The sequence below is a fragment of the Haliotis rubra genome, unplaced genomic scaffold (assembly GCF_003918875.1).
Source record: "Haliotis rubra isolate DU_JTF1 unplaced genomic scaffold, ASM391887v1 Scf1238, whole genome shotgun sequence".
Lineage (NCBI taxonomy): Eukaryota > Metazoa > Mollusca > Gastropoda > Lepetellida > Haliotidae > Haliotis > Haliotis rubra.
The window spans coordinates 69921-87518 of NW_025765157.1; the positions used below are offsets into that span (position 1 = coordinate 69921).

Genomic DNA, 17598 nt, shown 5'->3' on the forward strand with positions numbered 1-17598 from the left:
CCCAGTGCATGTTAATATTGTGTGTACAAAGAACACAGACTTCACCTGGAAAACAAGAACTGGCTTGGAACAGTGACTCTGATTATTGTAGGACCAGTCACTGAAGGACTTAATGTTCATGAAAGTTAAGGAAGTAAGATAACTACAGATTTCTTTTGTTATAATACTGTTCTAAAACCGTCTTTACCAAAACTCAAGCATTATATCAGATTTTACATTAAGCGGGAGGTGCAACCTGTTTTTGTTTGGTGCAAAAAGGTGATTGTCTTAGGTTGCACTGGATGCAAGTAGGCTTCATTTCCTTAAATCGACCTCTGGGACGCTTGGACCACTTGGCTACCCCACTGCCCCTTAGCTAGTATATTAATTAGACTTTATGCCACAAAGCACCACGACTGTCGTACCGAATGGGCCAAAGTTAGTTCTCGTACTTGAGTACGATGTGTTTGGTGTCGCCTAATGTTTGATTGTGTTGCTGCAGATGATGATGTCCAAGCAACACCCGAGCCGTTCATGTGTGCCATGTTGGCGCACCGTAGTTGCCTGGACATCATCGGCACTTGGACAGTGGGTAGTCATGGAGACTGTCTCCACGACAATGTGGGTTTTAGCATTGGCAAGACAGGGTACAGGAAGGCTGCTCTACAGGTGAGAATGTCTTCTTTTTCCTTAATGTAATATGATAGGGAGAATACTGCTACTGGGGAACCTCTCAAACCTCCTGATGCACAGTACGCAAGATTGGTCATTCAAAAATATGTTGAGTCATATCACAGGCTGTGATCAATGTTTGTTTGACCGTTTAGTTCTAATGTATATAAGTTCTTATATTTATTTCGGTAACGTCATTGCTATTGTTAACTATCTCAGATACATTGGAACAATCCCTCCTTGCTGGCCAACACGACGGACGCTTCTGGACTCAAGATGTATTTCACACCATCACGACGCAGTTACGATGCGGGGATGTTGTTGGTTGGCCAAGAATATCTGGAGATAACCCCCCAGCCGGCCCCCTCAAAACAAGTCACTTTCTCACAGGAATGCCCAGGGCGATGCACCCGGGAGATGCTGACTGAGGCCATCTTCATTACTGCAACTGTCAACCACATGCACTATCGTGGTAGGTAGCAGGGCTGGGAGTCTTCATTCACCACAGACACTGTCAAACACATGCACTATCGTGGTAGGTAGCAGGGATGGGAGTCTTCATTCACCACAGACACTGTCAAACACATGCACTATCTATCGTGGTCTTCATTAGGTAGCACTATCGTGGGAGTCTTCATTCACCACAGACACTGTCAAACACATGTACTATCGTGGTAGGTAGCAGGGATGGGAGTCTTCATTCACCACAGACACTGTCAAACACATGTACTATCGTGGTAGGTAGCAGGGATGGGAGTCTTCATTCACCACAGACACTGTCAAACACATGCACTATCGTGGTAGGTAGCAGGGATGGGAGTCTTCATTCACCACAGACACTGTCAAACACATGCACTATCGTGGTAGGTAGCAGGGATGGGAGTCTTCATTCACCACAGACACTGTCAACCACATGCACTATCGTGGTAGGTAGCAGGGATGGGAGTCTTCATTCACCACAGACACTGTGAAACACATGCACTATCTTGGCAGATAGTAGGGTTGGGTGTCTTCATTCACCACAGACACTGTGAAACACATGCACTATCGTGGTAGGTAGCAGGGATGGCAGTGTTCATTTATCATACACACTGTCAAACACATACAGGATTGGGATAGGTGGTAGCAGGGATGGGAGTCTTCATTCATCACAGACACTTTCAACAACTTGCTCTCATTAACCACTGGTGCTGTGAGACATGCACATGTTTTACATGTTGTATTCCTCATTCAACGCTGCCAGTATAACACACACATTACCGGGGTAGGTGACAGTGTTTACATGTTATATTCCTCATTCAACGCTGCCAGTATAATACACACATTACCGGGGTAGGTGACAGTGTTTACATGTTGTATTCCTCATTCAACGCTGCCAGTATAATACACACATTACCGGGGTAGGTGACAGTGTTTACATGTTGTATTCCTCATTCAACGCTGCCAGTATAACACACTACATTACCGGGGTAGGTGACAGTGTTTACATGTTGTATTCCTCATTCAACGCTGCCGGTATAATACACACATTACCGGGGTAGGTGACAGTGTTTACATGTTATATTCCTCATTCAACGCTGCCAGTATAATACACACATTACCGGGGTAGGTGACAGTGTTTACATGTTGTATTCCTCATTCAACGCTGCCGGTATAACACACACATTACCGGGGTAGGTGATAGTGTTTACATGTTATATTCCTCATTCAACGCTGCCAGTATAACATGCACATTACCGGGGTAGGTGACAGTGTTTACATGTTGTATTCCTCATTCAACGCTGCCAGTATATCACACACATTACCGGGGTAGGTGACAGTGTTTACATGTTATATTCCTCATTCAACGCTGCCAGTATAACACACACATTACCGGGGTAGGTGACAGTGTTTACATGTTGTATTCCTCATTCAACGCTGCCAGTATAACACACACATTACCGGGGTAGGTGACAGTGTTTACATGTTATATTCCTCATTCAACGCTGCCAGTATAACACAAACATTACCGGGGTAGGTGACAGTGTTTACATGTTATATTCCTCATTCAACGCTACCAGTATAACACAGACATTACCGGGGTAGATGACAGTGTTTACATGTTATATTCCTCATTCAACGCTGCCGGTATAACACACACATTACCGGGGTAGGTGACAGTGTTTACATGTTATATTCCTCATTCAATGCTGCCAGTATAACACAAACATTACCGGGGTAGGTGACAGTGTTTACATGTTATATTCCTCATTCAATGCTGCCGGTATAACACAAACATTACCGGGGTAGATGACAGTGTTTACATGTTATATTCCTCATTCAACGCTGCCAGTATAACACACATTACCGGGGTAGGTGACAGTGTTTACATGTTATATTCCTCATTCAACGCTGCCAGTATAACACACACATTACCGGGGTAGGTGACAGTGTTTACATGTTATATTCCTCATTCAACGCTGCCAGTATAACACACACATTACCGGGGTAGGTGACAGTGTTTACATGTTATATTCCTCATTCAACGCTGCCAGTATAACATACATTACCGGGGTAGGTGACAGTGTTTACATGTTATATTCCTCATTCAACGCTGCCGGTATAACACACACATTACCGGGGTAGGTGACAGTGTTTACATATTGTATTCCTCATTCAACACGGGCGCTATCACACATAGAGACATATCGAATGTGACATATTAATAGTATCAATATAATTCAATTTGATGTAGATATATTACGTACACAAATACGTGGACTACAATGCTATGTGTTACGTGACAATGGTGATAACTGTCCACACTCTTGTATAATCTTTACAAAGTGCATATTGCACCGCCCAGACTTGGCCACAGAGCAGAGTATGGAATTCCGTGAAGCATCCCAACTATCACTATTATGTAAAGATGACATTTGTCTTGCAGGTGTGAGTCAAAGGATAGAACTCTACCGGAACGGCAGCAAGGTGCGCGACATCACATACGACAGATTCTATCACTACGACAATCCAGTGATCTACTCGTGAGTTTTATGCAAATTTATATCGATATTGAAAGTGTTAAGAGCGATATGAAACTAGTCAGGACGGAACTCGATGTGTCGTAATGTTACACTGCCGGTCAAACAAGCGTCGCGTTTTGAATAAAAATGTCGGCGAATGAATTTCAACACAATTTGTACACTCCTCAAATTCAAAATATTAAATATTTAACAACATTGTATACAACAAAGAAGAAGTTGACATCCATAATATTTTGACTTATACGCAGTAACATAACTACTCACAAAATCATTAAATCGACTCCTGTGTACATACCTTACATTTCTGATCTGTTTCTGTTAATGGGGTATCTACGGAGACATCTGTCAGTATAGTTGTGAAACTCTGATGAACCTTAAACCCTGGAAGATCTAGATATATGCACACCTATATATATCAAAACAAGTTTTGAACCTAATCACGAGTGTCCAGTATATGGCAATAGTACCGTCAAGCAATGGCGTGTTGATGTCATGTTATCAAGGTGTGTGAAGTGATGTATTCCTGTGGTTTGAGATTGTTTACCTGTCTAAACGTGCAGTAGAATAGCACCCATACCCTGGGATACCAGTCACTATCCTCCAGTCAGAGTGAGATGAGGTTGTTCGAGGTTTGTCCATAGTTAAGTGAAGGTCTTCAATGTCTGTGTTTTTTTAACACCATACTCAGCAATATTCCACCTGTATGAATGTAGGTTCTAAATAATGGTGGCTGGATCAGACAATTATGACTGACATCATAAACGTCGATGTATGTCACAGGTTCAACCAAATGAGCTCGCTTGTCCACCCAGTCCCGCTAGTCGCCTTTAAGCCAATAACTCATTTTCTTTGAAAAAAACAACCTCATGACTGTATGCGATATTCTTTGACCTCAAAGAGATACCTAGCCTTTAATGACCATATTTGCATTGAGATGACGTGGAAGAATGACTTCCTTGTGCTATACATGAACATTCTTTTCCCCGTCAGGTTTAACCCCCCAGTCGAAGTGCGCCCTGGCGACGAGATACGAACAACCTGCGTTTACGAAACACCTACGTCTGGCAACTCCATGTGTTTTGGCGATGGAACACAGGACGAAATGTGCTACGGATTCATGACGTACTACCCAAAACAGAACCTTCCCATACCATGGTGCACCGCTAGGAAGTCGGTCCAGAAGTGTGACCGATACCTCCCGAAGTTCCGGAACAACTCCATCGACGGCTGCTTTTGGTTAGCCTTCCTCCAACCAACCAATCAGGATACGATAAATATATTCAAATCTGTGCTCGGTCATTGTTTTGACGCCAAAACAGAAGAAAACAGCTGCACGGATAGTTGTTTAGCTGCCATTAAATCAGCTCGGAAACACCCCTGTCTGTCGGGAGATATCGGAAGTTACATAATATCAAAGTTTCGCCATACATCGATAGGGTTTCAGTTCCTGAATGCATTATTTACCTGTGACTGTGAGGACAGATTTGACAATGGCTACTGCGATAAGCGGTACAGAGGAGGAACGCTGGGTGAAGGTGCCCAAAAGATGTGCGCTGCAAGATACACATCGATCAAGACGGTATCGCCATACAATGGGTCTCCACCTACGACTTTGACATCATTGACAATTCTTACTTTGGTTTCTGTTTCAATAATATCGGTGTTGTTTGAAACACCTTCTTGATCGTCAAGACAACGGCATCACAATGAATCAATTTGCTCACAACTCATGACGTCCATCGAGTGACCACCACCTGGCTGTGCTGTGTGAGAGATCACAGAGGCACGACCAGATGGTCTGGTGAATGACATGTCCAAGATATGTCCAACATGATACCAAAACACTACTATGCAACATACCATGCAAGGCCGTTGTTATCCTATGCCGTATACATTTTTTGCAACGAAATAATGTTTTCTTTAAAATATAATGTGATGTACATGTCTACTTCCTGGTCATAGCTATACGAGGGCAAATCGTACACACATAACACATTCCTAATTCACATAAATAAATGTCACTTGCAAATAACTTCCTGCTTCGTGACTAACCTATAACACGTCATTCTAGAAGCACCTGCTATCATTTAACTTTGGCATGCTAAAAAAGAAAAGGATGTGTTAGAATTGACTTGCGTCATGCAAACATCGAAAATAACGACATCCTTGTTCAAAGATGAAATCATCGTGAATAACGGTGTGCATCCAGTGTCAGGACTACTCAATGCAACGTCCCTATCCGTCATTCGTAAAACGAGCCGTGCAGTTTCCTAAAGAGTGGCTCAAAAGGAATAATAGGTAATAATGAAATCCATGCAGTCGCATATGTCTCGTATTCATTTTACGAAATTGGTGAGAAACATTATGTACATGCACTCCCTCTTGCATAAAAGGAATTCTGACAAAAGAATGTATTTGTCACCGCTTGCCCTGTTCCATAACATGACAGAAGACTCGTGCCCATTGTCGCTAAAAGTTATGAGGCCAGTCAGAATGTACGTACGACTTCAAACACTTCGGTCATAGTATACTTCAAGAAGACATTTTGTGTTTTACTTAGGTCCTATATTGAAAAATGTTGAGATAGACTTAATTTGGTTTAATCTCACTTTATATCAGTGGATCAAAAGGAATGGCTCGTTGGAAAATATACGTTGGAGAAACTCCTACGAGATGACGACTCTTTTAACTGTGCCCATTTGTGCTAAGGCGGTACCCAGTTGCAGAAATGTATATAAAAATTGCCTCGCGAAGGACATGAGTCCCTGTTCGGCCTGTTGGTCATGAAGGACAATAAGTATGACACACACGTTTGTATGTTCTGTTTTTTGTTACTTTGAAATATGCTGCTGTTGGCCGGGGCACATATAGGGTTGTGGTGCTGCTCCCTCAGCTAAGAAGAGTGTCATTGACATGTCCCGAGCGTTCTCGAAGACAAGCTGGAATAATATAGCCCAGACTTGGTGTTAGTATTCACCTTGTGCTTGCTGTTAGGGTCCATTGCTTTGAGTTCCCTTGGGAATATTCGATGTGCCTTTTTGTTTTTGTAATATTTATGGGTTTATTATATGTCTGTGTGAATCAACAATTGGCTATTTGGTGTCCAGTTTGACAAGATCACATCTGTGATCAATATTTCAGTTTTGACAAAATCACCACTGTCTGTGACAATTATATCACCACTGTCACATTGTCAGTGATAACGAAATGTTCTATAAATCGCTATTGTATATGAGTCAGCAACGACTCATCATTTAAAGGAAGGGCTGTAACTATTTGTAAAATATCTAAATAGAAAAATAGATAGAAAAATATCTAAATGAAATTGCTATTCGCTGAAAATGTAAAAATAACGTTTTTCGGCTAAATTTAGTCAACGGTTAAAATTGTGTGTTTGGAAGTAGTGAAAAACGTTCTGTCTCTAAACACACCCCTTGTCTACCCCGATATTAATGAATTACTGATGTCCAATGTTCCTAGCAATATCGGCCACCATCATAACGCTAGTATAGTAAAGAGTGGTGAGTTAGCATTGTAGACTTGCCTTATGCCTGCTTGCCACACCGAAGATCTGGGTTCGCATCCAAACGAGTACAAAGTGTGAAACCCATTCCTATGTCATATGGTTATTTGGTGTTAAAATCGCTGTAGATCAACATTAGCGGTCACTCGCCTTTCCGTTCACCATCACAAGCCGGAAGTGGAGGTGGTCTTGACTGGTTTTGTCGGCTGGTTGCGTCTTTGTCAGTGATCAATGTACATACCTTCACGCATCCCACGTTTTCGTGATGAACAATATACCTCCGTTTCGACGTCAAGTGCATGGAAGGTGTAGTATAGACTAGATGAGTGTTGGCGTTGCTCCCACTTACACCATCACATGTTCTAATGTATGAAGTATTTGTAAAAATGAACTATTTCAGATAAATATTATACTTTTCCAAATGTTGTTTGTTATACACTATCATTAACTGATTTGATAAACTACAGCTGGGCTTCACAGAAAGAAGACCCGGGTTCGTAACCCCACACCGGTACAATGTGTGAAGCCCAGTCCTGATGTAATCCATCTGTGTTATTGCTGGAAAATTGCTAAAAGCGGCGTAAAGCTACACTCACCCACAGACAGATAGTATGCATACAACGCCTTTTGTCATGTTCTTCATCATGAGTGTGTGAGTGAGTTTGGTTTTACGGCGCTTTTAGCAATGTTCCAACAATATCACGGAGAGGGACACCAGAAATGGGCTTCACACAATGAATCCATGTGGGGAATCGAACCCGTGTCGTCGGCGTGACGAGCGAACGCTTTAACCACTTGACTACCCCATTCTTGATTAGGCTTGATTAGTTGATCGTAGGGATGTCATAACCTTGATCTCTGTTGAGATCCCTCTAAGGGTTTTCTTATCTTGCCTAATCAAGAATAACCCACCCTTTGTCTATCTGGCTTCAATCATGTCTGTATCACAACAAGCCTCATTCTGTCAACACCCTGTATATCAACCTCTTCAATTGTATAACTCAAGTACCGTATATACTTCTCCTTGTGCATGTGTTGTGTATCATTTGCTTGATAACAGTGTTAGGATCTACACCATCTACGCATCCACTGCAATAAAGACGTTGTCTATCCATTAACAAAACAACAACAAAAGGTACAAGAACAGAACAAACAGAATGTTGTTGTTGACTATACTATAAGCATACAGTTGTGCTTTATTATTTTTATTTTCTGAAAATCTCTTTAACGTGTCAACACAGACAAGGTAGATATTGTTTAAACCGTTAATTGAGTGTTTTCTACGGTTTCGAACTATTGAACTATTCTTCAGACCGAGTTGAAATGTAATCCTTATCACAAACATTTTCGTGTAACCTATTGCTGTATATTTGTTTACACAGATGTTGACTTCCATCACAGTTAGACAATCTCGTTAACGTTCACAAATATACAAGCTGGCCGTTTATAATTTCATCTGCAGAGGCCAAAGAAGTCTGACTACCAGCCCCTAGACAATATGTTTAATATGTTGTTCAACTCAAGTCCAGAATGATTTGGCAAGATTCACTCAGCCCTGAAATTAAGAAAATTGTTGTGGATTTCTTCTGTAATTCTCTATTTTGACCATGAATTTGTGTCAGATGAATCCGTGATTTCTATTCGATGGTAGTGACTTCTGGTCACATTATGATAGACTTCTTTCTTGACGGGAATTCATTGAAAAGTTACTCGTGCTTCAATCGAAAGCAGACCTGTACTCGTGTCCAAAACCTTTATGCCGACGTGTTAGTTTCGGGATTGTATGGTAAACATGGACGTATGAAAACAAACTTGGAATAGATATGAACATAAACCCCTTCATCCGTTGCTATTTTAGATTCGAGTCGTCGATTCAAGATGGCTTGTGCAATCCGTGATACCCTGTCTGTGTACACGATTATGACCCCAATTACGTCACCAACTCCCCCCAACCCCATCCCGTGTTAAATAATATTCTGAGATTTTAATGTTCAGTTGGCAAGGTAAAATTATGAGGATTCGCAATCTTAATTTCACTTTATTTGATTTACTTGTGTGTTTAAAGTGAAATTCATAGGTGTGTTTTCACTGCAAATGGCACTGAAGATGGATGTTCTTTCCCGAATACCATAAATGATATGTGCGTCTACGCTCTGTGTGTGACTGTGTATTTCCACGCATGTAGTTGTCTGTCGTATATTAAACGGATTACAAAAACATCCTCGGTATCCTCCCCTGTATCCCGCCATTCATTGCAGCCTTTATGTCTGTATTTTAGGTAGTGGGCTTCTACACTAAATATATTGTCTTGCCTTGTCTTGTCTTAATAGTCATCTATTTTACCAAGCCGGTACACGATTTTAATTTTCAAATGTCTGAATGCAAATATAGAAAAATACTTGCAAAAGAGGTATCGTGGACGCAATGTTGCTCACCGCAAAACCAAACAACATGCAATATGTCAAACATCGTTCCCTGCATTCATGGACCGCCTCCGTGGTGTAGTGGTTAGAGCGTCCGCCCGGAGAGCGGAAGGTCGCGGGTTCGATCCACGACCGCATCATACCAAAAGACGTTAAAATATGGTACTTGTTGGTCCCTGCCTGGCGCTCGGCATTATTGGGTACAACAAGGACTGGTCTGCTCGCAGTCAGTATAATGTGTCTGAGTAGGGTATTCATGCTTAACTGCGGCATGGTATCTCAGTGGGCTAGCACTATAAAACCAGCTTAAGTACTGGGCTAGTACAAGCAGCCACACATACACACGCATGTACGTCGTCATATGAGCGAAATATTCTCAAGTAAGATGTTGAACCCAATTTCACCTCACCTCATTTGCCTTTGGAATGTTGTAATTATCTTCCTCGGGTGATCCGTTTCTCAAGCCTTAAAACCCATGTTTTCAGACAAGCTTTTCTTCCCTGAATCTGCGCTTTGAGCATGCATTGAGCATGGAACTAGCGTTATACAAATGGACTGTTATGTTATGTTAACGTGACAAAAAACACTCAAGTCTCAAGTACGTCCAAGCAGAAACACTTGATTTTAAGCTTGTTACATATACATAATCGATCACTCGTCCATCGTTTATCTCACTCAAGTGATACAACCTCGATGAACCCATTGTATATATAAATAAAAATATATATACTTTACAAAAGCTTTAGTGAGATGAAAGAAGATCCCATGACCTGTATCTTGGATACTCTGCATGTTTAAAACAACCAGCCTCATCGAATATTATTTATACAGAGTACTCTCCGTTTAGTGTAAGCCGATGTCTAACAGTTGCAGGACTGTTGAAGGAGCCTTGCATCACACACATTTTTATTAAAACCACGAGTACAGGCCAGTGTACGTTCGTTGGCTCCAAAAAGAAATCTTAACCCCTGACTATTCTGAAATACTGACGAAACCATCTTGACCGGTCATAATGGACAAGGGTCAGCAGACTGTTTTGTCTATTGGTATCCTGTTGTCTTGTGTTCTGGGGCGCATTTTCGGCTCTGCTTCTCCTCACTACAAGAGGAGCACAAGACGGATACCTCCATGGCTGATGCCACTGCATCACAGATTGCTGCAAGTGAGTATTCCATGCATGGTATGCATGTAGTGAAACAGATTTGCGTCCCTTGGGCGCGCCAGAATCCTATGATGGGGCTTGGATCCCGATTGCCCGTTCTTGTGTAGTTGTTAGTTACTATGGAGACCGCCATGTTGGATATAAAATATCGCCGACGAGATTTCGTGAGCCTGGCAATATAACACTTTCCAAACTACAACCTAACAGTTGGTTTGAAGTTTAACGCAACGCTCAGCAATATTCCAACAATACGACGGCGGTCTGTAAATAATCGAGTCTGAACAAGACAATCCAGTGATCAACAGCACGAGCATCGATGTACGCAGCTGGGAAACGATGACCTGTGTCAACAAAGTCAGCGAGCCTGACCACCCGATCCCGTAAGTGCTTCTTACGACAAGCATGGGTTGCCGAAGACGATCCGGGTTAGAAATTCACAATTCTAGCCCGGATGTTCACGGGTTTTCGTTCTTGGAGTTTTCACCGACGTGGTTAACGTTTAAAACCTCCATCGCCTGGGGTTTGCGTTCAACAAAGTTGTCATATTACTACAAGCAATCAATAGTCCACCTTTATGACGACGATAGTCGAGTTCAAGATCCATGCCATGTGAGCAATCAACAATCAGACCCATTAAAACCCTTGTATTGCCACTATAGACTGACGAGGATCAGTTTTACCTCCGGGTCTCTACGGGGGAATTGTAAGAGACGTGTTACATGGGTAACAAGTTGACAGGCCGTCAACTATGACAACTATAATCCTGAAGTGTTATGATAAGGAGTTACGACACATTTCCATCAAAGTCAGATATGAATACAGAAACAAGATCAAGCGACACCTTCCTGCCATTTTAAGTTGAGATGCCGAAAAAGTAACCTACATGTATACTGTTCAAGGCTACAAATCCATCTCATCATTCATTTGCCATTGTTATACACGTCCATAAAAATAGCTTGCTAAATATGGCTGGGTTTGACATTCTCTCATTGTAACTAACAGGACCAGTGCAGATCAATGTCAGTACCTGTAAATACTCGAATGTGGACCAGGTTCCTTGGCTGGTGAGAGCACCTGTTTACTGGGTACGGAGTGAGTGAGTGAGTGAGTAATACTATGATTTTACACCGCTTTTAGCAATAATCCAGCAATATCAACAGAAATGGGCTTCACACAGAACCAGGGTCTTCGGCGTGACGAACGAACGCTTTAACCACTAGACTACCCCACCGCCCCCTATGAGTACGACCCACACTCAACCTTGTTACACATAGTGACCTAAGGGGAGTGAGTATAGTTTCAGGCCACCTTTTAGCAATATTCCAGCAATATCAATACGAGGGACACCAGAAATACGCTTCACACATTGTGCCCATGTGGAGAATCGAGCCCAGGTCTTCGGCGTGACGGGCGAAAGCTTTAACCACAAGGCTACCCCACCGCTCCAGTGACCTATGGGCAAGTGACTTGTCCCTAAGGTGCCCTACAACCTTATTATACTTGGTTCGAGTCCCATAGGTCATGATTATGTTTTTAGGTTTTGTAAGCGCTGTACCCTTCCTAGTGGGTTTTACCGACATGGTAAATGCCATTGGCTGCTAAGTTCTAGGCCTGCATCACTTCGGGTGTTCTTCCCATATGAAGCAAACACGCTGGGATGTTTCTAATGGTGCGTAAAACAATACTCACTCAATGTAACATAGCATCTCTAGCGAAAGATTATTTTCCATGACAGAAAATAGGACTGACTGACTGACTGACTGAGTTTAGTTTTACGCCGCTTTTAGCAAAATTCCAGCAATATCACGGCGGGGGACACCAGAAATGGGCTTAACACATTGTGCCCATGTGGGGAATCGAACCCGGGTGTTCGGCGTGACGAGCCAACGCTTTAACCACTAGGCTACCCCACCGCCCACAGAAAATAGGAAGTATGACGGGTTCATTGTGTTAATCACACTAGATCAACACGTGATCAAGACACGCTTTTCACTTATTTTACAGGGCGGTGGGGTAGCCTAGTTGTCAAAGCGTTCGCTCGTCACGCGGAAAACCCGGGTTCGATTCCCGACATGGGTACAATGTGTGAAGCCCATTTGTGGTGTCCGCACTGGTCATTGCTGGCATATTGCTAAAAGCGGCGTAAAAAGCATATTTACTCACTCAATGACCTACTCCAGACGGGTGTCACCGCTGACTAAAGATTAAGGGTGGGTATTGCAATAAGTGTTTTTAGCACAAAAAAACTACTTATATTCGAGTTAATGCTTGATTTACAAAGCAAAAAAAATTATTATAAATAAACAAATAAAATAAAATAAGAAAAAAGAAAAGAACAAAATTACTTTGTTTGATTAAGCTTAAATAAAAACTTTTCATCGTCCCGCTTGAGCATTTCACTTTACCATTACATATTTTATATACCACGTTACTCTTATCAATAGTTCCATCAACCGTGAACATTTTCAATCCAAAATGCTGCCATACTGAAGCCTTTGCCCTGGTATTTCTCCAATTTGCAACAAATGCGTGACGTCCAGTGCGAAAAACGGAAATATCCGAAGATTTCCGAAAGTACGAAGTTTTCCGAATGTCAAAATACCGGTTTTCGATCAGCGTATCGCAATACGTATCGTTTTCATGTCTGAACTGGTAAATACCGATAAACCGGTTATATTGCGGAGCCCTACTAAAGATACACATACTTGGTAATGCTTCTGAGGTTATTCCTATAATGTCCTGTGTTACCTGTTCTACACGAATATCTGAATGTGTGTCAATGGAAGGACACCGGGTGTCGACCATCCACAACTACCGATGCTCAACTTGATGAGGCAAGATATTCATCCGAAGATACAACCTCATTTTGTGATGTTAGTAGTTTAATATGAGACATATCATCGGTTTTAGGGGACCAGATCTGTATAGGTTGACAGTTACCAATGTTAACTGTCGAGGTCTTCCCTTAAGTATCTTTGCCATTTTCACAAAAATGCCGTTTTGATTTAATTTTTGTTTTACATCGGAATTAATCTGATGGCTACTTATGTAAAATCTGCATAATTAGTTTCTTATCTGCATAATCAGTTTCTTATGAGTTGTGAGGTATATGTCAGTAATAACAGGTGAACGAATGAATATTGCTTCATACCGCATCATCAATTTTTACATGTATTCGCCGCCAGTAGCATTAGCCTACTATATGTAGACATGACATATGTGCGAAATAGTTTCCAAATTTTGCGAGCCAGTCGGACGAGCTGTGTCTGAAAGTTACTAGTCCACAAAATAATTCACTAGCCCAAAATTCGAATGTAGATTACAAAAAAAGATGAGAATAAAATATTGTCTGCATGACACAGGTTTCATCATTAAACTGCTAATATGATGAACATTTGTATCAGGCCATAATCTTGTATGATTTAAAATTGTGTTATAACTTAAGAAGTCGGAGAGAGTGATATATTTACAAAATAACCCCATGCAAATTCACTAGCCAGTCGGGCCAGTAACTGTGGAGATTTACTGTCCCAAATAGATTTTTACTAGCCACGGCCCGGCGGCCCAGCGCCGGTTGTTATTGTATCAGGCCGGCAGTTTCAAATAAAACCGCGCGAAATCGGAGTTCAAACGATTCACTTAGTTTCCCCCAGCGCTTGGGGGAAAATGTGGTTTCATCAGCTGGGCTGCGCTGCGCTGGGCACATGCGCTGTGAAATAGGTTCGCGCAGCTTGGAAGCGGGTTGTCCGGTGAATACTCAGTGAAGGCTTTGGTGTGAGCTATTTTTCTAATGTTTTGTTGATATTTCACAGGCGCGAGCGTTTTATATGTTATGACAGTATATTACCGATTTAACCGTTTATATAATTCCATTTGTCTATTTCACCACACGTTCTTCTTACCGAGTCACTTTCTCAGTTCGATACTTAAAAGCAATGTCATTATTTAGCGTTGACAGAATTTCTAACTGTGATATAGATATGTCGTTGTCACAGACAAAACTCAATGTCTGTTTTATTGACACCTATGTGTCTGCCTGCCAGTCTGCTAATGGCAATATTCAATACACAACCTCGATCACTGACCACATGCTATTTGAACTCAACACATATGAGGCTATTCACCATAAACAAAAGGCATTGCTTTATGGCCCGAGTTCGGTCTCTGTCACATTATGTAATTACACAGACAGGCAGGTGTGATACTTGTACACATGATATGTTATGATATCTGTTGATTGCAAAATGTTATACACAAAAATGAGCATGCATTTACAAAACCCAACATCTCTCTATACACACACAATGAGCCGTGAAGGCATACGCTCTGACTGGGTTCGGTATCCCGACTGTTTCGTTTCTTGGGAAGTAAACCCAAGTACAAAATATTGCACTTTTGATTTGCGATTGTACGTTTATAATTTTGTTTATATATTTTTTCATAATCAGCAATGTATATTATATGTCATGAATAAGTGATAATTGTGTTTAAATTATGTTTGATCTTTTGGTTAAATGTGACCTTTAACGTTCGGGAATCACTCATGATCCAACATGTTACGATAACTTACAGTTTCACTTCCTGGTATTTCAGCGCTCTGCACATAGGAATGTCAACACCAGTCTTTAACAAATAAAAAGTTCTCTCTGCACAATAGGCTTCGCTAATTGATTTAGTAGAAACAGTGTGAAACTGTGTACAGTGTTGTCTATTTTTGGGGCCTGCAGATTTCATTCAGGGCCTGTAGATTTTAAAGCCTGCAGGCGGCAGCAGGCCACTGCGCTGGATATATGTATATGCAGGGAGACTATATAAGGGGGAGTGGTCACTCCTCGGAAAGCCCCTAAGCTATGCCTCGGCTCGTCACGTGACCAGTGTAGCCAATATGGCGTCAGTGTAGTTTTTAAGATAGAGCCCGGTTTATTTTCAACAGCTGATTACATACGCTGAGTGTTGTGACAACTGAAAACCTACATATAGAAGATAAGTTACCTATTCTGTCACTTCATTTTAAGACAAATAATTGTTATTAGTGTCAGTATTAGTACAGTAGATTTGTAGTAAAGTTTCAAGTCGGCATGTTGTAGCTCACTGGCTTCAATTCTCAGTACACAGCGAAGAAAGACTAAATTCTATCGCTATAAACTTCTTTCACATATTCGTTTAATTTTAAGAATGGAAATATACCTTTAGTTGAAAGGTGTTTGCAAGTAATAGTGATAGTTTTATAACTAAAATAAATTTGTTAGGGTGTATTTGAGGTGTGTGAAAACTTATGACATATCGCCGATCTGCCATTGAAATACTACAGGGCGTTGTTTGAATGTTTCTAGTTATTGTTCTAAAACATCTTTCACATGCACCTTTAATTTTTATGAGGGGAATATACCATCAGGTGAAAGGTTTTTGCAAGTAATAGTGATAGTTTTATAATTTAATTTTTTTGTTAGGGTGTATTTGAGGTGTATGAAAAATATGACATATTTGCGTTCTTAAACATGTTTGGGGAGGGATGGCCGTGGTGTATCATTTATTCTTTCATTCATTCACATATGTTTGTTTTTCTTTTGTTCTTTTTCTTTATTTCTTTCATTAATTCACATATAATTCTTGATCTTAATTAATTAATTCATTCATTGTAAAATTCCGACTGATACAATACACTGGCTGAAGTACTGTTAAACGCAGCCGAAGTTGCGCTGGGAACGAACCAAGTCACTGTGTGCGTTGGAGCATGACGAGGCACACGTTAATTAGTACAAATGGTAAAGAAAGCCAGCGAGTGACCTATCCCTGTTTTAGAGTATCCCTGGTATATGAGACAATTGAGGCTCATGTAGAAACTGACTTGAAAATGACCGCACAATGATAGATTATTCACCCAACGACACAATGGTATAAACCTCACATACCGTCAGGTCACAATGACACCAAGTCGGCATGGATGAAGTCCTGATCTATTTCTTCTCCTCGTAGGACGATTACAGGTAATCTCTTTGGGACACATAGCGTTTTACTGACATGTAGCTAAAGTTTACTTCGAACATGTTCAGCTACATCATGAGTGATAATTCCGTAAGGCCCTTTATTGAACCGGAAACATATACATGACAATAGATAACTAGTTTGGTCTACATATTCCCCCAAGAAGTGTCAGAGTTGCCTCCCCTGTTGTCCCAAGATGGCAGGTGTGGCTTTTGGACGTTCCGCTGACGCTGTACCAGACAGTGGCGTTCTCCTTGACACCGCCAGTCAAGGTCAAGGCGACATCCGTGTCTATAGATATCTGAGTGAAGCGTTGCGGGGATACTGGTACTACCTTAGATGGCACTTCACCAAGCAGAACAACTTCGGGACTGGAAATAGAAATAACTTATACTATTAAGCTCTTTGTTTTTTTGTGTTATATCTTCACAGAACTAAACTGAGGGGGCTAAACTAAAGGCGGATCCAGACGGGGCTGCAGGGTGCGCCCCCCTTTTTGTCCTGAAAGTTCATTAAATGACCATTGCAACTCTCGTGAAAATGAAGTGTGCACACACACATAAAACCACACACACACCTTTCTCAAGAGTGTGCCCCCCCACCACCCCCACCACCCCCACTCCTGTATCCGCCCCGGTAAAGATATTTATCGATTTTATCTTCAGTTTTCAGTTGAAAGTATTTTATGTTGATTATATCATGAAAATGAACTGTATTGGTGCTTAGTCAGCATTCAATAGAATACTTCAAAATGCTTTCAGTTTTAGTAAATTTTAAATTAAAACCAAATTTAAATCTTTAAATGATACAGAACTGCTATTGGGAAATTTA

The 17598-nt window shown here is 41.3% G+C and overlaps 1 protein-coding gene and 1 long non-coding RNA gene across 2 annotated transcripts in view; both read left to right on the forward strand.

The window, feature by feature from the left end:
* LOC124266189 (dopamine beta-hydroxylase-like) overlaps positions 1-5567 on the forward strand; it is a 68649-nt gene extending 63082 nt beyond the window's left edge. Inside the window, exons 6-9 of the mRNA XM_046700990.1 lie at positions 482-648; positions 871-1123; positions 3578-3674; positions 4665-5567. Coding sequence (XP_046556946.1) covers positions 482-648; positions 871-1123; positions 3578-3674; positions 4665-5358 — 1211 coding nt within the window. The 3' untranslated portion in view covers positions 5359-5567. The remainder of the gene's footprint in view (positions 1-481; positions 649-870; positions 1124-3577; positions 3675-4664) is intronic.
* Positions 5568-5756: 189 nt separating this feature from the next.
* Positions 5757-7619, forward strand: LOC124266191. Its single transcript, XR_006895660.1, has 2 exons — positions 5757-5905; positions 6384-7619. It is a non-coding gene; the product is annotated as an uncharacterized LOC124266191 (long non-coding RNA).
* The last annotated feature ends 9979 nt before the right edge of the window (positions 7620-17598 follow it).